Source organism: Homarus americanus, unplaced genomic scaffold, assembly GCF_018991925.1.
Source record: "Homarus americanus isolate GMGI-L3 unplaced genomic scaffold, GMGI_Hamer_2.0 scaffold21914, whole genome shotgun sequence".
NCBI classification, from domain to species: domain Eukaryota; kingdom Metazoa; phylum Arthropoda; class Malacostraca; order Decapoda; family Nephropidae; genus Homarus; species Homarus americanus.
In genome coordinates this window covers 1056747-1081639 of record NW_024719665.1, presented here as the reverse complement: position 1 = coordinate 1081639, position 24893 = coordinate 1056747, and the positions used below count along the sequence as shown (strand labels likewise).

The 24893-nt window shown below is 41.0% G+C and overlaps 1 protein-coding gene and 1 long non-coding RNA gene across 4 annotated transcripts; one reads left to right on the top strand and one right to left on the bottom strand.

The window, feature by feature from the left end:
* Positions 1–121: 121 nt before the first annotated feature.
* LOC121860198 lies at positions 122–15716 on the top strand. 3 transcript variants are annotated; one of them, XR_006087834.1, is made up of 3 exons: positions 122–740; positions 3301–3445; positions 14122–15716. It is a non-coding gene; the product is annotated as an uncharacterized LOC121860198 (long non-coding RNA). The 3 variants fall into 3 exon arrangements; XR_006087835.1 differs by lacking the exon at positions 14122–15716 and adding an exon at positions 13992–14113; XR_006087836.1 differs by lacking the exon at positions 14122–15716 and adding an exon at positions 4450–4479.
* On the bottom strand, positions 9519–24893 carry LOC121860194 (synaptotagmin-like protein 4; the record flags this gene model as incomplete). The annotated part of the gene is given in 6 exon segments (XM_042357263.1): positions 9519–13019; positions 16127–16335; positions 17853–18043; positions 18538–18699; positions 18937–19039; positions 24789–24893. Coding segments are annotated over 6 exon segments (931 nt in total), but the record flags the coding sequence as incomplete, so codon positions are not given.

Genomic DNA, 24893 nt, shown 5'->3' with positions numbered 1-24893 from the left:
GTTGTTTGGTTCACACTCAGGATGGAATGGAGAAAGGAAACTCACAATGTGCTCGCTATATACATGTTGTATTGGATGTACAATGCAGCTTGGTGCTGGGAAGGCAGCGTGGTTACAAGCGTGATGTAGAGAGAGCTGGTTGGTGAGGATGCTCAGAGGATGGATTGGTGTGCCGGGTTGGGCTGGTGTGTTGGCCAACTCAACACACCAGCTCAACCGGATCCTGGTCCGTGATTCTTGACGCCATCCGCCCACCCCTCGGATGTCACCAGTCTTCGCTTACCAGGATCACCACCCGAACACGCCAAGCCATCCCAACACACCAAGCCATCCCAACACGCCAAGCCATCCCAACACGCCAAGCCATCCCAACACGCCAAGCCATTCCAACACGCCAAGCCATCCCAACACGCCAAGCCATCCCAACACGCCAAGCCATTCCAACACGCCAAGTTTAGTATCAATCCCACCAAGGAGGTTAATCCAAGGTCAGCAAATGTTAAGTATTAATCCCACCAAGGAGGTTAATCCAAGGTCAGCAAATGTTAAGTATTAATCCCACCAAGGAGGTTAATCCAAGGTCAGCAAATATTAAGTATTAATCCCATCAAGGAGGTTAATCCAAGGTCAGCAAACGTTATAAGACCCACTCGGGTGATCAGTCCGGGTGAGCCTGGACCTGACAACCACGGAGCGAGACGGTGGTACCAGTCCGTCAGGCCACCGTAGGGAGGTCTGAGGTAAATATTTTAAAAGTTGTATTTATGTTTCCTAAACCTTTATTCACCTGTTATTGTATTATTATGGCACCAGTTAAGATTAAAGGTGATAAAACAACTAAAATAAAGTTATAAATTGGTAATATAAGGCAAACTTTAACAGTATTTTCACACATTGGGTATTGCCTTATGTTGTGATAACTGAGAACTTCTTCCATTTCCAACATTAATTGTTAACATTGGTACGATAAATTAGCCTTGAAACACATTATAACTGTCTTAGTGTAAAGAATTAAGATTATCATTTGAAAAAGAGTAAAATAAACTGCGTTTACAACAGCTAATTAAATAAAAATACTGCCATTTTATACATTTGTAAGTATAATTTAGACCAGTTGTGGAATGCGACAAAAGACAAGGTATTGATATATGCAAATTATACCGACAAAGTTCTCGTTTAAAAAATAAGGGAGAGGAGTGGGGAGGGGGAGAGGGGAGGCTAAAGTCATGACACAAAATTCATGTCCCTCACGCCCATCGATCAAGGACATCAACAGAAAAAGTAATGGCAGTGTCACCTACTACACTCATCCCACCTTGGTTCACTCAAGCTCTCCTTCCCTCCCACTCACTCTCCTTCTCTACTACCGTACACAAGAAAGGCACGAAAGAGTGTGGTGGCATGAAAACGAACTAATTTCACCTAACTTTGAAGAGGTGGCTATGAGCTGCTTTTCGTCACCCTCTTCATAATTATTTTGTTAGTTTTATTGAATATTTCTTGTCAATATGATTAACGTACAAAGAAACACGTATTGGTAGTTTTACAATTTTTTGTTTTTTACATTATTGGTTTTACGGCCCATATTATGACAGTGCAAAAGCTGCTGGAGTCATCCCGTCTTACTAACGCTAGTATTAATCTGGTAAGCGCATTTACGGTAATTTATTAAACTTTTTAGCAGTTTTATAAGTGAGTTTCTGTCAGGAAAATATAAACTAGTGACGTTCTTGCCTAGAAATATTCGAATGGATAGAGGCAAATTTCACTGGGAGAAAATCATCTCAAAACATTATGTTGCATATATTAATAAATTAAGATCATTTAAGTAATTTAATGCCAATTTTTAGCAGTTTTATAAGTGAGTTTATATCTGGAAAATATAAACAGGGGAGGTTTATGCCTAGAAATATCAAAATGGGTAGAGGCAAATTTCACTGGGAGGGCATTATCACAAGGATGGTAATATTACATACAAAAACACCTTTGATACAGTGGATCATGATATAATATGTGAAATACTGCAGGCTCTAATTTTTCATCACCAATTATATTATTTCGTTTTGGTAAACTTCCATTTGGCTGAATTAGGAGCATAATAAAACAAGTTCATTGGAAGCTGGAGTTTGATTATTTAATGAAAATGTGCCTTAAGCATATATGATACAATATTTTGGCTAATATAGAGGACTTCACAGCAGCTTCCCCCGTCTCAGTAATAGTAAGTTCGCCCACGGCTCTTCAAAAACACAATCTCTGGTTACTGCACAAAAGAGAGTTGTACGGACAATGACCTACTTGAAAAAAAAAACAGATCACACAAATGAGAAATTTGATGGATTGACATTTTAAAATTCTAGGATATTAACACCTACTGCTGTGCCCACTTTGTTTGCAAATCTATCAGTCACTTGCTTGACAATAATTATTTCCAGTTCCGTAATAATCAGAGATACAACTTAAGGCCCCCAGAGCTACTAAGACCACCCCCCATGCGCTCCTCTCAGTCCCAGACCTCCATAAAATATCATGGTGTGAAGGTGTGGAACAACTTACCCACCCCAGCAAAGACTACGCTCCCTTCCTTTAAATCATCTCTTAAAAAATATCTACCGTATTGTCTAAGTACATTAATATTTCTTGTAACACCTACTATATTTACAGCACTGTACCTGCTTTTATTGTACCACCAAAACCGTTTTATCGGAAATTATCATGTAAATAGATAAGTAATTACCATTGCAATAAACATAATTGCGAACTAGACATAATCCTGACAGCTCTGTCCTCTTGTTTAACCTTATTACTGCACAACCCAGGTTGTACTGCTCCCCCATTATACTTATGTTTTTCAATTCCACTCTAATTTATATGTATATGTGTATGTGTATGTATGTGTGTGTGTGTATATGTATATATATGTATGTATATATGTATGTGTATATGTATATATATGTATGTATATATGTATGTGTATACCTATGTATGTACTGTATATATAAACAAAAATATCAATAAATAAATAAATAAATAAAAATAATAAATAAATAAAATAAATAAATAATGAAGTGATAACCGTGGTAACATGTTGTTATTACCACCATGCTATTGTACTATTGATACTAAATGTTACATAATACTTCCTTGAGATAAATGTATACTACAGTATATATCAGGTGCCTCAAAGAGAGCTCAGGTTCTCAACTGGCTCAGCCATGTTAATATTGTTATTATTACCCACTCTGTATCTGTGTTTTTCTGGCTAAATAAAATGTTTCAATTCAATTCAACTGTCAACAGGAGGGAGGACAGTGTTCGTGACCGGGGTGTGAAACAGGAGCCACCAGTGCTGTGGGCCGATGTTGGTGTAACCTGTGTCATTGGCTCTCATTTGCCTCGACATTCTGACTCACAGATATGTTGCATCACTAACCACATGATTAAGGTGAGTTGTGTGGTATGTGGGGGTATGTGGTATGTGGTGTGTGGGGTGTAATTTTGCCACAGACAGCAGCTAGTTTATTGTGTACCCCATACTTATCCGATGAGCACAAAAGGTATTACAGAATCAGGGATGGAACCAGACTTTGAAATATTATATTAAGGAAGTGGTTTATCAGGCAGTGGGGGGGGGGGGGATTGAGTATTGTGATCCCATATAGCTGGGGGGTGCTGTAAGATCCTACCCCGCCACACACACACACAGGCAAATATTTTTAAATTGTTGCACCTTTATCGACTGGACGTTAGGACAAGCTCTATGGTTGGAGATGCAAAGTTTGTCCCCATGCTTAGTGTGATGATCTGGTGCTAAATAAGTCGATTTGAGATTCATTCTTTCTCTCAATATGTACACAATACGGGGGGATCCCTACACATGAACCACGCGGCGGTCGACAAAGTTAAGAAGAAAACCCAGAAATTCAAGATTTGGGTTGAGTCAAACGATGAGCAGGACAGGAGGATGTATGCAAGAGCCAGAAACCAAGTAAAGATAGAATGTAGGAGGGCTGAAAAGGAGTTCCAGAGGCTGGTTTATAAGCGAGGTCAAGTCAAACCCAAAGGCGTTTTACCGCTATGCAAAGTCAGTATCAGACCCGAGGCTGGTGGATGGTAGTTACGTAGATTCTGACCAGGATAAAGCTGAGGCATTGAACAGCTTCTTTTCCTCGGTGTTCACAAGAGAGGATGCAACTAACCTTCCTGCGTTTGAGGACAGACGGTTCGGCACAGCACTGACCCACATTGTGTTCACAGAAGAGGATGTAGTGGATTTCTCCCCTACAAACGCTGTTTGTCGCTGCCTAGCCGACCCCACCAATTCCCCAGTGTATGCCTGGGTCAACCAGCGCCGCCATACATCACGGAGCGGGGGTCAATTGCTAAGCCACGCCTACCCCCGCTATTTAAGACCTGACCTCGTGGTGATCTCTCTCTTTCTACCTACAGCCGCAGCCAGCAACACCTCCTCCTCCTCCGCCGCTGCCTGGCGGCCCTCGCTCCTCCTCCGCCTGCCTGGCGGTCCTCGCTCCCGCTGGCGAGCATGGCGACCCACAAGCTGTCCTTCTCTGAGCGTCCTCACCAACCAGCTCTCTCTACATCACGCTTGTAACCATGCTGCCTTCCCAGCACCAAGCTGCATTGTACATCCAATACAACATGTATATAGAGAGCACATTGTGAGTTTCCTTTCTCCATTCCATCCTGAGTGTGAACCAAACAACTCATACCCCACAAATGGTGACTCCCGGAGATTCGCACTCACACAGGATGGAGGAGAAACTGATCACGCTCCCAGTCTTCAAGCAACATGGAAGACTGGCTTATCCACACAGAAGCAGCTCTCATCGGCTCTACAACTACTGTCTCTACACCGCAGGTTAGACACCCTAGAGCAGCTCTGCTACTCTAAGCAGACACCAGCTCCTCTTCCTGCCCCAAGCACCACGTCCTACCGACCCCAGCACACCCGTCCTGCCTCAGACGCCGACCCCGGCCCAGCAGTAACCCCTGCCGCCCCTGATGCGGCCTCTGTTCCTGAGTGCGGACCCACACACCCCTCTTTTCTCCCTCAGGTACTCCCTGCTAATGTCCTGCACCCTGCTGCTGTCGTGGACCCAGCTGCTGTCACGAGCCCTCATCCGCTTCTGCTGACGCAGCCCCTGCTCCTGACCCAGGCCCACACACCCCAGCAGGCGCATCTGACGACTCTGTACCTGCCGTGAAGGAAGCACAACATTCATCGCCTCCACACACCCTTTTTCTCCCTTTACTCCAACAGATATGGTGTATCTAAACAGTTGTATCCAGCGACCGGCTCATCCACGCCATCGCCGTTGTCTCACATGAGGCATGCACCGCCCGTTCTGCCTCACATGTGCTAAGCAACCCTGCAGACAACAAGTCTCCTACACCGCCTGGAGGGAAGGGGGAGTATTGTAGTGGATTTCTCCCCTACAAACGCTGTTTGTCGCTGCCTAGCCGACCCCACCAATTCCCCAGTGTATGCCTCGTGGTCTAGGTCAACCAGCGCCGCCATACATCACGGAGCGGGGGTCAACTGCTAAGCCACGCCTACCCCCGCTATTTAAGACCTGACCTCGTGGTGATCTCTCTCTTTCTACCTACAGCCGCAGCCAGCAACACCTCCTCCTCCGCCGCTGCCTGGCGGCCCTCGCTCCTCCGCCTGCCTGGCGGTCCTCGCTCCCGCTGGCGAGCATGGCGACCCACAAGCTGTCCTTCTCTGAGCGTCCTCACCAACCAGCTCTCTCTACATCACGCTTGTAACCATGCTGCCTTCCCAGCACCAAGCTGCATTGTACATCCAATACAACATGTATATAGAGAGCACATTGTGAGTTTCCTTTCTCCAACCCATCCTGAGTGTGAACCAAATATCCTGAACCCCACAAAGGTATTAGAAATAAACTGTCCAGGCTAAAGGTCCATAAGAGTCCCGGACCTGACATGGTGCATCCTAGAGTGCTAAGAGAGTTGTGCAACGAGCTTGCAGAGCCCCTGAAGATCCTGTTTTGTAAATGCCTGGATGAACAAATGGTCCCCAGGGAAATGAAAGTGGCTTATGTGAGTCTTATCTTCAAGAAGGGAGATCGCCACTACACGAACAACTATAGACCGGTGAGCTTGACCAGCATAATATGTAAAGTACTTGAGAGTAATATAAGAGATGCCGCGATGGAACATCTAATACGAAACAACCTTGTACAAGATTGCCAACACGGTTTTATGCCGGGCGCTCCTGCATAACACAATTGCTCAAGGTATTGGATAGTTGGACCCATATTCTGGAACGGGGTGATAATATCGACAATAGTTACCTAGATTTTGCCATGGCTTTCGACAGTGTATCCCACGAAAGGCTGAAAATCCAACTGGAAGGGTACGGAATTCGGGAAATGTCCTAGCATGGATAGAAGACTTTCTACATGACCGCAAGCAGTGTGTGGTGATTAATGGCACGAAATCGTCATCTGTACCTGTCACCATAGGGCAGTGTATTGGGCCCGTTGTTGTTTGTTTGTTTCATAAATGACATGCCTGACGTTGTACACTCCTCCATACAAATGTTTGCCGATGACACCAAGTGATTTTGGGAAGTTAAGAACTGCAGAAGGACCTCTGTGGGCTCCAGGAAAGGTCGAAGAAATGGCTGCTGAGATTCAATGTCACGAAGTGTAAGAGGATGCACCTCGGGCGTACCAACGGTAAGGAGGCGTATCATATGTCCCAACGGGATGAAGAAACTGCACTAGTTGAGACTGTGTGTGGGAAGGACCTAGGTGTGTATGTTGACAATGAGCTGAAGTTCTCGGGCCATTGCGAGAAGAAGGTAAATCAGGCAAATAAATTATTGGGTCTTATAAGAAGGTCGTTCAGATATCTAGACAGTCCATCCCTCGTAACGATCTTCAGGAGTGAAGTGCTTCCCCATCTGGTCCCCGAGATATGCTAGGGACTGTCAGTTGGTTGAAAATGTTCAAAGGAGGGCCACCAGACTGGTGCCTGCACTTCGGCACCTCAGCTACCCTGAGAGATTGGAGCGCCTGTACTTGCCTAGCTTATACTACAGATGGACAAGGGGGGACCTAGCTGGTGTATAAGCATCTCGGGGGCCACTACTCAGTTGAGTGTCCTTACTTGGAGCTGGCGGACTCTCGCCCCACAAGGGGTCACAGCTCAATATTGAAGAAGCCGCAAGTCCAGAAAATTGTGAGGGCAAACTTTTTCGGAGTGAGGGTTGTAAACTCTTGGAACAATCTACCAGAGAGTGTTGTGACGGTACCAAGTGTGAGCTCTTTCAAGACAAGACTTGACCAACACTGGAGCGGGTTCAGGTACATTCAGGAGCCGGTGCATGCCCAGTATTTGCCAACAGTGCGTGGCAGAGAAGTGTCCGTTCGCCCGGGCGGCTAGCGAGCCGATCTTTTGGTGAAGAAGATAAATTGAAAGGAAAAGTAATCAGAGACGTGACCGATCGCCCAAGCGGCTAACAAGCCAATCAGTGGCGAAGAGGATAAAATGACACAACATACTGTACATATATCGATTCTCACTACAGGGGGTATTGATCTTTTTTTTCATTTTTTTTATAACTTTATGGTTCTTCATTATTATTATTTTTGTTATCAGTGTTATTATTATTTATTTTTTAATTTTGTATTTATTATAAATTTTAATTACTTTGAACTAATTATTATTATTATTACATTTTCGCGTCCCCAGGCCTCGATGTGGGTCAGTGACCTTTGCTCGGGTGGGCTAATCCGTGTAAAAAAAAAAAAAAAGTCACACTGGAACCTGATAACCCATGCTGGGCATTTAAAGTGGTGGGAATAGGCAGACATTCTGGAACGTCACCTGGGGCCTAAGGGTTAATACTACTGGTGTGTAGTTACCGAGAGCAAAGCACCAGTCAGCTGTTCAGGCAGCCATTTTAACCCATCAATCCACATTCCCGCCGTTTGAATGTTCTAGTGCGGATTAATGACCTCAAAAGTGTCTGTGGTATTGGAAGGGATGATAGTGGGCGGTTCAAATGATGGGGTAAAAACAAAAACGAAAAATTCTCGTAAGTATCGAGTTGGGAAGAAAATAAAAAAGTACTCATTTGAGGATAAGAGAAAGATTGTGAATATGATTGAGCTTACCAAAGGACTTTTATATTGAAGACCTTGATCTCTCTCCTATCAGGAACCCTCTCTGCTAGGATTTGAATTTAAGTATCTCTTTATGCAGCATTTTTTATACCTGTTTTCCTGACACCCACATAAGACAACTCATATCACCCATATATAGGATACACGGTGTAGTTCAAAGAGGATGTGCACATAGACACGACGTAGAATGGATTGTTTACGTGATTGACGTGTCCAGCAGACCGTGTGGCGTGTGCGTGGGGGAGGCATTTCCTCTGTGCTCCCAAATACATTGACTCTCGTCATTCAGTTTAGTCAAAATAATTATTAATTGTATTCCTTGGTTTGTTCCTGACATTGCTGGCAACACGTCAATTTAGGCATGAAACATGCCCTTTATACCACAGAGCGATGCTTAAACTGTGGGCCCGGTGCTTCCAACATGTGTGTTCGTGCGTGTGTCTCCGACTCTACCACATAACCAGGTTAGCCAAAACTGCCTGGCACTGACTTTTGATCGGGACTGTATACATGACGATTTCATACCATTAATCACCACACACTGCTTGCAGTCATGAAAAATGTCTTCAATCCATGCTTGGACACTTCCTCGAATCTTGTACCTTTCCAGTTCAATTCTCAGCCTTTCATAGGGTATGCTGTTGGAAGCCTTGGCAAAATCCAGATCCAGTATATATATTTTCAATATTTCCGCCCTGTTCCAGAATTTTAGTTCAAACATTCAGTGCCTTGAGTAATTGTATCAAACAGCAGCATCCTGGCATAAAACCATGTTAGGTGTTCTTTACAAGTTGTTTTGTAGTAGATGTTCCATCATGGCATCTGTTATAATGCTCTCTAGTTCTGTACACACTTTGCTGGTCAGGCTCACTGGTCTATAATTATTCGTGGAGTGATGATTCCCTTACTTCAAAATAGGACTCATATAAGCCATTTTCTGGTCACTGGTAACCTTTTACTCATCCAGGCATCTATCAAATAAGATCTTAAAGGGCTCAGGAAGCTCATTGCACAACTGTCTTAGCACTCTGGGATGCACCATGTTGGGGGCTGGGACTCTTCTGAATCTTTAGCTATGACAATTTATTTCTTATGCCCTCTTCTGAGAATACAATACAGTATGGGGTCAGCACTGTATCAAACCTTTATTCTCCGTTCTTTGGCTTACACATAACTGTTACCAATTGTGGCAAGCACTCCACCACTGTGATGGTGGATTAGGTTGCCTCGACTCATCTGTCAGCAACTGTACCCAAGTCTGCTAATGATTCTGGCCAATTTAATTCGAGCATGAAAAGGATTAAAATGGTGGATTAAAATACAGAAAATGAAACTCAAAAGTTTCAAAGTGTTTTATTAAACATGATAAAGCTCTATTTTAAGTTACATAATGTGAGAATATAACAGAATAGGGAATGGGACTGAATCCTTTTATCATGAAGCAGTATTAGTCGTCCCAGCTTAGGGGGTCACAGACCTTAAGAATAGTGTAATAATAAGACTTTGCTTTCCATTCATAAGACTTCACTTCCCATTCATACTACAGCAAAAGTGAACTGTACTAACCCCTTTTGTACAGTAAACTGTAACCATAGTACAGTATTAAGACATTGCTGGGTGGTACATACAGTACCTTGGTTTTGGTTTGTAGTATAGAAGGTGTTAAGGCTTGAGTCACTTTCAATTATGAAAATCAACCTTGCCTAGTAGATTCCTAAGTCTTATGATAAAAAAAAAGGCATTCTTTCATTTTCACAAAATGAACACTTAGGAGAGGTGAAGTATGCCTAGAGGTCCAAATACTTACAGCAGGTAAACATTTACCATCAGAGGTAAAATATTGTGTTTCTGTATCAACGGAATTATCATCACAAATATTTCAATGTTCCCTTGGCACAAAGAGAAATATATTTGTCTTAATAAGCACAATAAAAATAGAAGCATAATAATAATAATATTGTAAGGTAATTCCCCCAGAATTCCTACTACTGTTTATACACTGTCCATACAACTTTACATACATGAGTACTAAGTACATTCGTGGATAAATTATGTCTTATACCAGCATTTTCCTGATTGGCACACTGTATAAGAAATATATTATTTAACGAGAAGTAATAACAAATACTGTCATTTCTTGGGGTGCCCACCATAGCCTCGTCTGCACACAATATAAACTGTTTTAAAAAGTACCATGAATAGACCACACTTCCATATAATCATCAGGTGACATGAACTGAACCAAAACTACCACAGGATCAGTAGATCAGATCAAGTTGTAGCATGTCCTTGGAAACAAAATAATAATTTGATGATCCTATTCGTGGTACCTGTACAGTACTGTACCTTTATACTGCTGGGTATCTTGCTCTCTTCACCTTTTCTGTCATTATCTCCCAACAAAACCTTATGTAGCACTTGTTATTTTATAGGATCTACACTTTATATGCACACAGCTTCAGGATCCAGTCAGTCCTGTTGTTTAATGCATTACATGTACTGCATATGGTTTTTGTTCATCTCATTATTACAGTTTGACTGTAGTTTTTTGGGGGATGAAAAATACACAAGCTGATGCTTAGTAGTAAGTGGCTAGCAGCAGTCATTATATGTACAGGAATTTGTAGCATAATATTTGTATAAAAATATCACTACATTTTTTTACAGCTATTCATGACTAAAAGTGAATCATCACAAAGATTTATTGGTCATAAGATGATACAGAAAAAATTATATTGTCTATCAGCCACAGTGTATGTTTGTCAGCACCTCTGTTGAACCTGGTAGTGTCCAAGGGGCAAAAGAATTTAAAAAATTAATAGCAAACACTGGCAGGTAATTTTACAATGCTCTACACAAAGGGAGTCTTCTATTGTGAAACATGATACCAATTATTTTACTGCCTGATGTAGTAAACAAGAGAAACAAAACTCCTGATGCTCAGATTATGCTTAAATGACCAGATTAATTACTGCAGTGAAAGGGGAAAAACTCTACCATCACTCTTAGTTGCCAAGAAGCACCTTTTCTGAAAACTTGATCCTGTTAACAGTGTTAACCAAAGGGAAAATGTTGTCCTTCACCCGAGTCCTGACCAGACTCCTGAAACTGAGGGTTTTTTTGGACTCACTTTTCAAACAATTTCAGAAAAGTGACTCACATAATTATGTAGTACTAAAAAGAGAGGTTTAAAACAGTTCATGGTTTCAAAAGTATAAGTGACAAACATTAAGCAGCACGTTCAGCGCATTCATGTTAAGCTCATCTTCAGGGTTATGTTTGCAGCTCACTAACCTTCCTTGAGATCTTTGAAAAGAGATTGAGGAACTAGATTTTCCACTAATTTTATGATGGCAATGAAATCTACCTCATGGTGACTACAGGCAATCTTGTTTTCACTGATCTCAAGAATGGCCTTACACATGGGCCTTAGTTCGTTGTTCTCAATACAGTCTTTGGTACAAGCCACACTATGATCACAAGGTTTTCCATAGGCAATATTTAAAGACTGGATGAAAATTAAATAAAGGGAGAGTAGGATTTCATATCAGACTTATAAAATCCCTAATTTCCTTAAAACTTAAAAAAATTAGGAACATACAATGAAAAATTCCCCAGGCGAATTTATATAAATAATTCTGGAATGTTATTCATGGTTCTCTGATAATGAAGGTCATGATGAGTTTCCATAATGGCGTCATGGACAATGGGATAATGTCTTTCTCTACACATGTAGCAACTTGACATTGGAAGGTACAGTTAATCAGTGTCAACAATTTCTAAATCTTTTCCATAATCAATAGAGGTAATAAACAGGTATTATATCTTTAGTCAACAATTATTGTTAGGAGTTAAATATATTTAAAAATACTATGCAAATCACAGAGAATCCCTTGGCCACAGGGAAGTTCTAGTCATCATTGAATGGCTACCCAGTGTGTGAATATCTTGAAGGGATAAAATATACTCCTAAATGCAGGGCTTTCCCAGAAAACCTTTAAAATATGCTGGATCTTGCCAGGATTCTTGAGTGGGGGGATTGGAGGATCGTTTCAGAAATAAAGAACACTTTTTGTTCAGATTTGACGCTGCCAGCATCAAGGAGTGATGGTCAAGGTCACAGTCTGCCCAGATAGGACTGATTTTGAAGAAAACATTAAACATGGGAGAACCACAAGTCTTTGGGCCAAAATTAAAGGAAGTTATTGTTGACATGTTGAAATGCTTTAGAGAAAACCCTGCATCATGAAAACCAGAGTACAGTACAGTATATATCAGCAGAGATACCACTTCCTTGTTGTCAGAGGAGACAAGAAAAGTATCTGGCCTTACACATTTGAGCACAAGACTGTGTGGAGTTAACTCCCCTTCATAAAATATAGTCCAAGGTCATCCATCTTCAACAGGGTCTTGGTCTATCACAAGAAAATGTTAGGTATGAATACTATTATATTGTTTGAAAGACAGACAGACACAAATGACACCAACGACGAGAAAACCTCATCAGAAACATGGCCAAAGGGAAATATTTTCTATATTCATAAATACAGTATAAATTTCTCTTCTTAACTTGTCAAATGACACTGAATATCTAGCTACACGACAAAAAGGAAGTTCCACTTCCAGTGTCAAGTCTACATTAGACAGGAAAAGAATGCAAATACTCAACACTAGAATCAATCTATTCTGTCATAGAGGAAGAATAGATTGGCTTGTCCATGGCAGGTCTGAGCATTATGGAACCCTCAACCCATAGATTAGGGCGATCCAGCATTTGTTCCCATAATCTGACCTCCATACCAGCTGCCTCCATCCACTCTACCGGTCGGCCTCCATGCTTGCCTGTGTAAAATGAGGTGACATTAATGATGGGAGCAATAGAATTAAAAATAAGAAAATACAGTTTATACTGGGGGGTATACACATTTAAATAATATATCACTGGTTAGTTTCCATGATTCTTCCTCTAATAAATATTCATTTGTACACCTGTACAGTAGTACTGTACAAAAATGATCAATAAAATTGAAAAAAAACAAAAACATCCTCCTTAAATGCAGGAGAAGCCAAAACAATTGACTAAAACTTCAACAATTAATGATATGGTTCACCTCAACAGGTTATACTGACAAAATTAAAGAAATAATAATATCTTTCTCTTATACAATAAATATCTTGAGGTTTATACAGTACAGGTAAACTTCGATATACGATATCCAGTTCGGCTATATTCCGCTTTAAAGATGGTCATAAATTAAGACCATCTCACTATATATGATAAAAAAAAAGTTGCTTTAACGATATCCATTGAATAGCCATCGATATCCATTGGTTGGATTTATGTTTTATCTCTAGTGCAAACTATGGGTTATATACAGAGTATACTCAAATTAATTGCACTCTTGCAAGGATTCCAGCAATGCAAATTAATTTTTTCTATATCAAGTCAGTGACATTTTATAAGGAAACAATATTTAACCCTATGCACCACGCATCTTTACCTTCACGTGCCGCCACACAGCCAACCTGACGTACCACAGCCGTGTTTGGTTATTTGTTGATCGTAAACCCGCCATCACATTGCTCCACGATTATCAGCCAGCATCGTATATTGTACTTATCGTTGGTGTTTTTTTCTTATATAGTGAGAGGTCAGCACTAATATTTAGATTGAATTGTGTTATGGTGACTGTGAAGTAATATTTTCTGTTGATTTGTGATTGTAAAATGCTTCACTTCTGTTTTCTTAAACATGTGTTCTGTGCTGGCTGATATCTTTGTGCTTACGTTGTCATCCCTGTTTTTTTTTTACAGTACACTACACTACAGGTTAATACTGTACATTACAGTAATATTTTCACTCATTTAATGTGACTGAAATAAGACTTAACCGTTTGGACTCAGCAATGGAGCTTCTTACTGAGAATGATCCCAACTTCAACAGGAGTTTGTCTATGAGGGCAATGGTGGAGGACATGCTCTGCTACAAGGAGCTGTACGTTAAAAAGAAGAAGGAGGTGTGCCAGACAATAATCACCTCCTTTTTCAAACCCTGCCACAGTCAGAGCCATTGCCATAGACTTCTGACACCTCTCCAGTCCCACCCAGGAACTTCACCCTCTTTAAAGCCAGGCCGAAGCCTACACCTCCAGCCCCCAAAGTAGAAGCCCCTTCTAAGACTCCGACTCCCACTCTGTCTCCAGCCTCGCTGGACTCCCCAGAGATTGTGTCGGAGTCAGAGTGACATTTCCACTCCACCTACAAGAGACCCCTTGGCCTTAAAGAGGACATGTGATGATGACCAGACTTATTTTTCAGGATGTGATGAGTGTTGTTTAATTGTTTTGTACTGACAGTAGTATTGTAGGAAGTGTTTTGTCAGTGATACATGTGTGTTTGGGGACTGACTGGGAATATATCCCATTGAACCCCGTGTTATAATGCTCCCTATCTATGATAATTCACTTAACAATGGATTTTTCAGGAACTTAACCCCATTGTTTATGAGGTTTACCTGAACTTGAATTTCACAAGCACTGGGGTATGGTGTGTGATACCAGCTGTATGACATGATGGGGTTAACCAGATGGATATTTTGGCCTTTGATGTGGTAGTTGGTACCAAGGACAAGACTACAGTATTTGCAATTTTAGCATTTATGAATCTTCTGAAGATTAGGCCCCAACAATGCTCACCCCAGTTTAACCAGCCTGAACTTTAACCACCATTAAACTATCTGAAGGCCAATCTTCATGTGATCTCTAAAGGCTAAAATTGTGAATGGTTTTGTTAATAATCTTGACAACATCACTGATCTTGTAAAAATGGTCACCATTGTAGAATACCTCCAGTAAGACAGCTTGAAGAAACATGTGACAATAAAGGAGTGTGTGTGTGTTGTTCTTCATTATGGCTCCATGAGTAAAAAAGAAACTTGGAAGTAGTAACATACAAATACCATTCTGATTTTAATTGTCAATGATTTCCCATCTTCTACCATTGCCTCAAACCTCTTATAACTATTTTCCCTTGTTCAGGATTATTTTAGTAAATAAATGGCACTTATAACTTAATTAGACCTGAGTTTATAGTCTCCGGCATAAACAGTTCTGACATTTTTTATATAAAACAATTGAGACCCCATCATTATACTGTATTGTTGTTTAAGGATCTTTTATTAAAACTGTCTTGTAGAAAATATATTCAGAATCATTAAGAAACCAAATTCTTCTCTCTAACACGATTAGGACAGATGCTGTGGAAATATTTTTTTTAAAGTACCTCTACACTTTTTTGCAAGCTATAAATATTTTTGCTTGTGACCGCAGCCTAAATGTAATGGGAGAGTGTTTGCCCATGTGAGATGAGTAGTTTAGTCGTTTAGACTCTCGGAAAACTTTCCCTAGAACCTGGAAACATTCTGGGGATGTGCAATTTTACTTTTATCCTCTTAGCCACTGATCGGCTCATTAGCCGTTTGGGCGGTTACATGCTGCTGGCAAGTACTGGGCATGCACTGGCTCTTGAATATACCTGAACCTGCTCCAGTGTTGGTCAAGTCTGGCCTTGAAACAGCTCACACTCAGTGCCGTCACAACACTCTCTGGCAGGTTGTTCCAAGAGTTCACAATTCTCACTCCAAAAAAGTTTGCCCTCACTTTTGTCTGGACTGTGCAAGTGTCTATCTGTGTGAGATGCATAGTTTACACTTGGAAAACTTTCCCAATACCCGGAAAAATTCTGGGGATGAGAAATTCGTCTCATTAACCAGAAATCTCTCATCCCAGAGGAACTTTGTACTAACCATTCTGGCTAACGGAGCTGTCAGTATTTGTGTTTCTTATATTTATATTCTATTCACATCAGATGTTGCTTCACAGTTGGTAATTTTCACCAGTTCTGATCTGCTTCTTTACCTTAACTGCATCACCAGAAAATGGTTAACTTACCCTTGCCCAAGCTAAGCCTGCATCCCCCAAGAAGCTGTGATGGTCCCAGGCGGTCGTGGTCCCACACTGATAATTCGAGAGCACGTTCCGTCAGCTCTTGTAAACTTGTATCTTCAAACACTAATGTATGATTCCAGGTGGGATTTAATGTTTTACGGCACACACTTGTCTTCTGCTTGGACGCTTTCCCCTTTTCAGGGAGAAGAAGCCTGAAACAGTAGGGTTTATGAGTTTAATTCAACTGAAATTATCTGAAGATGAGAATGGTGAAGTGAAGAGAGGAAAAATTGTGATTGGGCAGCCATGAGGCTTTTCAATCATGTTCCCCCAAATGAACTCTTAAATTAAATAAGGTTTTGAGAAACTGGATCATTTTAGAAATAAGAAATGATTATACTGTATAGTGTATATTTAAACTGTATATACTAGACTGCACATCTTTTTAAAAAAAAATTATTTATAAAGCAGAAATTTCAGTGAATACACCAAAATTATATCTGAAAAATTCTTGAAACTTATATTGTACAGCACAATACTGTATACAAATGTTTTTATATGCATAATAAAAATGAAAACCAGCAGATTTTTTTCTATTCTGATACAAATAAATGAATTATCTTTAATACAGGAGGTAAATGTGACAGTGCAGCTCTTAAAGCCAATATTATTGACAATGGATTGTATTCAAGAAGTGCTTACCTATGCTGTAGGCTGTTCACTTGAACCTTGCAACTGAGGGTGGGTCAGTTTTTAGCAAGGCAGCTGACTGGATGGTGGCTGAGCTTGTGAAAAGTCACTATAGTACAGTTCTTTAATATTTAATCTATCATATTTATAATCTGATATTTTAAGGAATAATAACTATTGTGTTAATCTCTGATAATTTCTGCACTTAGGGAAGTAAACATGTGAAATTATCTGGTAATATAAATATATTGAAGAGAACAAGAAAAAGATTACAACATTTCAGGGACCAAATCATTGTATGATGTCATGAGGTCAGGAGGAGTTTACATCTCAGAACTTGTTCATGTTCACTTTATGATATTTCTATTACCAGTGTGTTGCACATACTGTACTATGTTTGGCTTCCCCTAGTGTCCATGTCCATCCACCAGCCAATCAGGTGCCTTGCTACAGACTGACCCGAGGCCTCAGTTTCAAGATTTGAGTGAACATACTACGGCATAGTACTACACAGACAGTACAGTACACAATTAATATGAGAAATGGTTTGAGATTATGTAGTGGTGGCATCCGTGGCATGCATGTATGAAGGATATTTATGCTTCACTGCACTTTACTGTATTATGGACTCAAGCTGTGTGTTTAAAAAGTTGTATCAATTTAGTGATATACTGGGAGAGTTGTATGAGGAGGAGCAGAATAAACTTTTAAGTGGGTCAGTGTCAGCAGAGGAATGTATTGTGTTGGAGGGTGGGATGAAGGTTAATATGGAGTTAGAAAAACAAGGTTGAAATTTTTTTTATATCTACAGTATTTTACATAATAAAATCTATCAGAAGACAGCACACAGGAAACTTATTGGGATCAATGAAAAATATTTGAAAAATGTAAGTCACAGTACATGTCACCTGTTGTGATGGGTACACTACTATATATACAATGTATGTGCGGATTATACTAAACATATGGTCCTTAATCTAACCTAACCAAAATATTCTACAAGAGAGTCTAAAGATCTTTTGTATACTGTAGTACATACCCTTTACAGACTGGGTCTGCAGTACCATGAGGCTTTGCTGCGGTTAAACTCTTGGCTTCCTTCACTAACACATGTAGAGCTCCTCGTGACCGACGGGTCTTCTTACTACTGACTGCATCTGGAGGTACAAACTTGAGGGCTAAGATCAAGTCACCTCGTAGACTGTAACTAAGGTCTTCTAAAGGCTCCATCTGTCAAGAAAACCATAGTGAATATCAGTAGCTGGAGTATTATTATAAAAAAATAAGAAAGAACATTGCTTTTTCCAATGCCCACTGACTTCTTTATCATTTGAGTACAACTCACTCTTGTACTCAGCAAGTAAAGAGAATACAAATGAGCACTGAAGCTTTAAAAATATTTTAATGCAAGTTTGTTTATTAAATAAGGTTAGATTCCCAATTTAACATTCATCTTACTGGGCTATATTCATAGAATGTGCTGAAAGAGAAATTATGGAGATTGGGTATCCAACTTGTGTGTATACACTGAAAAGTGTAGTACATTAGGTCTTGGTCAAAAGGATTACCACAGTTTAGTGGCCCACAAAAATGTCATATGAGAGTCAATAAATAACTATAACCAAATATGCAGACTACCAATACCCCTGTACTGTACATTTATTTCCTGTATATAATAAGGTTTTCAGGTCGACCTACAATACATGTCGACCTACAATACATACTCTATCTTGCAGAGGATACCATTTTGGTGAGACATCATCAAACACCGTGTCTGCCAGAGGAATAAACACTTCCCCAAGAAAGTCATTACGGCCAAACATGTCACTGTGCCATACAGACACCCACAATGTCCGTGAATCCAGTTCACTCATAGTTGTACTGAACTGTTGGTGAAAAAAATCACGAATTAGTGTAATTATGGAACCTTGTGCACATTTCATATAAAACTCCATCATTTTACATCAAAATTCTTTACTTTTTATGATCTGAAAATTCCTGCCATGCTATTACAGTAATGTACAGTATATAATTCAAAAGGTTCAGTTAGTAATTTATCAGATCCACCTGGCTGAACCAAACATACATACATCAGACACTGTATTTAATTGCACCAAACTTACCCGCAGGACCTCCTCAAAGACAGGGTTGAGTGTGTGCTTCTTCACTTTAGTTTTCCTCTTACCACTCTTAGACTTGTCAGGGAGAAGGTAGACTTTGACGTACCTATGGGTGAAGGATGACGTTTTCATATGTTTATTCTGGATGAAGGTGTTCCACTACATGACCTTATCCTTCATTGTTTGTGTAACATTACCGTAAACAGTATTATAACTATGGGCTGAAGGACTTGTGGCCTTACTACAGTATATCTAAAGACATCTCAATCTGCCTCATTCTTGTCCACTTGTCTCTTGAAGGTCAACACGTTTGGACTCTCATCATTATAGATTTAGTTTTTGAAGATTAACTTTGTTTGGTGTTGAGATCCTAAACACTAAACAGTACATGCATTAAAATACTCATGTTTTAATACTGTAATAACACTGTACACTCACCACCTTTGAAACTATAACAAACTAATCAAAATAAGCATCAAGTACAAAAATGAGGAAACATTAAAAAAAAAAGTAAAACTCAGCCAAAATAACAAGAAAATTGACTTTGTTACTCTAAGGAAGAATAAGATAAGTAGGTCTGATAGGTGTGATGGTCAGACAGGCAGCAGATAAGTACACAATGCTCACTAAGAAAACAATTTGTGTGGCACTGCAACTGACTGTTATCTCTTCCCCAACTAAAAAATTGGATCTATCACTTAACTGGTCCATCATTCAACTGGTCCATCACTCAACTGGTCCATCACTCAACTGGTCCATCATTCAACTGGTCCATCACTCAACTGGTCCATCACTCAACTGATCCATCACTCAACTGGTCCATCATTCACTGGTCCACTGAGTACCCTTATATAACACTCTCGTCATTTCAGTCCCAGCACAGTAACCTCTGACCTGACCTCCAGCCATCCTGTTTATATTGTGACCTCTTTCCATACATACTTATCGTCTTCTCTCTACTTCTTTCTTTGCCCCCCCCTCTTCCTCTTCCCTCCTCTTCCTACACCCTTCCCCCCCTACACCAGGAAGACCTCAGTACCTCCGGGTCACGACATTCTCACGTACAAACCTTCGCATTTCCGCTAGTAGCTTCTCACCTACCACCACCACTACTATCACCACCACCACCACTCATCACCACCACCACTACTACTACCACCACACCACTACCAGCACTGCACTATTATCACCACCAACACTACTACTACCACCACCACCACCAGCACTGCACCACATCACCACCACTACTACTCACACTACCACTACTAGCACCTCCGCTACCATTATCACCACCAACACTACTACTACCACTACCACTACTAGCATCTACTATTATCACCACCAACACTACTACTACACCACACTACTACACTGCTACTATTACACCTATACTACTACTACCACCACCTACTACCTTTACTACCCTACTACCACCACCACCAGATCAAATGGACCTCAGATCTAATAGGCCCCAACCTAAGTGTAGGAGGACTCGGGGCCTAATAAGACTTGAATTCCTTTAGGATTTGGAACCCTTTAAGAATTGTATCCCATTAGGACTGGGGACCGATTTGGACCGATTATAATCCCACCCCCCCCCTATCATAACGGACTAGACCATGCAGATTAGACTGGAGACCATTTGACCAATCAGAGACAATACCATCAGAGTCTTTACCTACAGCGGTCTGGCAACATGCCTGGGAACACACAATGGCCCGTCAACCTCAAATCTTGCATCTCTACGTCTACGACCACATAAATCCAGCATCTCTACGTCTATGACCACATAAATCCTGCATCTCTAGTCTACGACCACATAAATCCAGCATCTCTAAGTCTATGACCACATAAATCCTGCATCTCTAAGTCTACAACCACATAAATCCTGCATCTCTATGTCTATGACCACATAAATCCTGCATCTCTACGTCTGTGACCACATAAATTCTGCATCTCTACGTCTATGACCACATAAATCCTGCATCTCTACGTCACAACCACAATCCTGCATCTCTATGTCTATGACCACATAATCCTGCATCTCTCGTCTATGACCACATAAATCTTGCATCTCTACGTCTATGACCATAAATCCTGCATCTCTACGTCTACAACCACATAAATCCTGCATCTCTATGTCTATGACCACATAAATCCTGCATCTCTACGTCTATGACCACATAAATCTTGCATCTCTACGTCTATGACCACATAATCATCTCTACGTCTACAACCACATAAATCCTGCATCTCTCTACACATAAATCCTGCATCTACGTCTATGACCACATAAATCCTGCATCTCTACGTCTATGACCACATAAATCCTGCATCTCTACGTCTAACCCAAATCCTGCATCTCTGTCTATGACACATAAATCCTGCATCTCTACGTCTACAACCACATAAATCCTGCATCTCTACGTCTATGACCACATAAATCCTGCATCTCTACGTTTATGACCACATAAATCTGCATCTCGTCTACAACCACATAAATCCTGCATCTCTGTCTATGACCACATAAATCCTGCATCTCGTCTATGACCACATAAATCCTGCATCTCTACGTCTACAACACATAAATCCTGCATCTCTATGTCTATGACCACATAAATTCTGCATCTCACGTCTATGACCACATAAATCCTGCATCTCTACGTCTACAACCACATAAATCTGCATCTACGTCTACAACCACATAAATCCTGCATCTCTATGTCTATGACCACATAAATCCTGCATCTCTACGTCTATGACCACATAAATCCTGCATCTCTACGTCACAACCACATAAATCCCATCTCTATGTCTATGACCACATAAATTCTGCATCTCTACGTCTATGACCACATAAATCCTGCATCTCTACGTCTACAACCACATAAATCCTGCATCTCTATGTCTATGACCACATAAATCCTGCATCTCTACGTCTATGACCACATAAATCCTGCATCTCTACGTCTACAACCACATAAATCCTGCATCTCTATGTCTATGACCACATAAATTCTGCATCTCTACGTCTATGACCACATAATCCTGCATCTCTGCGTCTACAACCACATAAATCCTGCATCTCTATGTCTATGACCACATAAATCGCATCTCTCGTCATACACATAAATTCTGCATCTCGTCTATGACCACATAAATCCTATCTCTACGTCTACAACCACATAAATCCTGCATCTCTATGTCTATGACCCACATAAATCCTGCATCTCTACGTCTATGACCACATAAATCCTGCATCTCTACGTCTACAACCATAAATCCTGCATCTCTACGTCTATGACCACATAAATCCTGCATCTCTACGTCTACAACCACATAAATCCTGCATCTCTATTCTGCAGCCACATAAATCCTGCATCTCGTCTACAACCACATAAATCCTGCATCTCTACGTCTATGACCACATAAATCCTGCATCTCTCGTCTATGACCACATAAATCCTGCATCTCTACGTCTGTAACACATAAATCCTGCATCTCTACGTTTATGAGCACATAAATCCTGCATCTCTATGTCTATGAGCACATAAATCCTGCATCTCTACGTTTATGACCCACATAAATCCTGCATCTCTACGTCTATAACCCACATAAATCCTGCATCTCTACGTTTATGACCACATAAATCCTGCATCTCTATGTCTATGACCACATAAATCCTGCATCTCTACGTTTATGACCATAAATCCTGCATCTCTCGTCTATGACCACATAAATCCTGCATCTCTACGTTTATGACCACATAAATCCTGCATCTCTATGTCTATGACCACATAAATCCTGCATCTCTACGTTTATGACCACATAAATCCTGCATCTCTATGTCTATGACCATAAATCCTGCATCTCTACGTTTATGACCACATAAATCCTGCATCTCTATGTCTGTGACCACATAAATCCTGCATCTCTATGTCTATGACCACATAAATCCTGCATCTCTATGTCTATGACCACATAAATCCTGCATCTCTACGTTTATGACCACATAAATCCTGCATCTCTACGTCTATGACCACATAAATCCTGCATCTCTACGTTTATGACCACATAAATCCTGCATCTCTATGTCTATGACCACATAAATCCTGCATCTCTACGTTTATGACCACATAAATCCCATCTCTATGTCTATGACCACATAAATCCCATCTCTATGTCTATGACCACATAAATCCTGCATCTCTGTCTATGACCACATAAATCCTGCATCTCTCGTTTATGACCACATAAATCCTGCATCTCTACGTCCTGGACAAGAGATACAAGATGACCTATCAACGTTCCCCCTCACACACACAGACCACTGACACCACTAACAACAGCACTTACACCACTAGCACCACTACCACTTACACCACTACCACTTACACCACTATCACCACTAGTACCACTTACACCACTACCACACCACTTACACCACTAGCACCACTACAACTTACACCACTATCACCACAACTTACACCACTACCACCACCACTTTCACCACTGCCAACATTTCACTACCAACACACACACACACACACACATACTAGCCAGGGTAAGAAGGAGGAAGGAGAACGGAGACGAATGAGAAGAGGAAAGATAATAAAACAGGAAAGAAAAGATACGAAGAGAGAGAAAGAGGCAAGACACGGAAGAAGTAGAGATAAAGAAGAGCGCGAAAACAAAAAGAGCGAACAAAGGGGAGATAGAGAATAAAGAAGAAAGGCGATAAAGAAAGCAATATATAAAGAAAAAAAGAGAGGAAGAGATCAAGAAAGAGGAAGAGATAAAGAGAGAAAGAAGAATGAATAAAAAGAAAAAAGAGAAAGAAGAAGAGGGAGAGATAAAGAAAGAGAGAAAGGAAGGAAGAGAGAGAGAGAAAGAGGTAGAGATTAAGAAGAGAGAGTCACAGTAAGTCAGGAGGTAGTGGGCTTCTACTCAACCCCACCCCCTCCTCCCACCTCACCAGGACTAAAATTACGGATAATTGATTCTCTGCCACCCACGCCCTCCTTACCCCCTACCCCCTACCCCCTTTCTTCCTATAGAGTGGGGGAAGGAACACGTCAATGAGGGGAAGGGGTGGTAGATGGGTGGTAGATAGGTTGAGGAGACACGTGAGGGGGAAGAAAGGAGTCGAGGAGGTGGAGATGGAGGTGCTCACGTGCCAGGGGTCATGTCAGGGGGGTCGTGTACGAGGGTCATTAATCAATTCCTGGAACCTTGATGGTTATGACCTCCCCTCACCCACCGTATGCGTCTTCTAGGGCCAGTCAGGGTGTCTCTAGGGCCAGCCAGGGTGTTAGGGTGTATAAGAGGCTATTCTGGAAAGGGTTCACAAGCCCTAGGTCATCAAGTTAGTGATAGCATTATGTTGACCCGTAGTGACCGCTGGCCTGTGTGTGTGTGTGTGTGTGTGTGTGTGTGTGTGTGTGTGTGTGTGTGTGTGTGTGTGTGTGTGTGTGGCATTCATCTATCATTCGAGGTAATTTAGCCTGGCACATCTGACCAGTAATCATGAAGGCTCTTTACACCAAAGTACTCATGAATCATCCTAGTACTCACGGATCATCAAAGTACTCACAGATTATCAAGGTACTCACGAATCATCCAAAGTACTCACGAATTATCCAAGGTACTCACGAATCATCCAAAGTACTCACGAATTATCCAAGGTACTCCCGAATCATCCAGAGTACTCACGAATTATCCAAGGTACTCACGAATCATCCAAAATACTCACGAATCATCCAAAGTACCCACGAATCATCCAAAATATTTCAAGAATCAAGAAAAATACTCAAGAACCAACTCAAACTACACACGAATCACCCCAAACTACTCACGGATCGGATCTGTTCCTTTTGGAGTCGACGGCAGCTAGGTCACGGCACTGCAGGACGTGGCACCTAAGTTGGCCCTCCTTGTAGTTGTATTGGAGACCGAGTTCA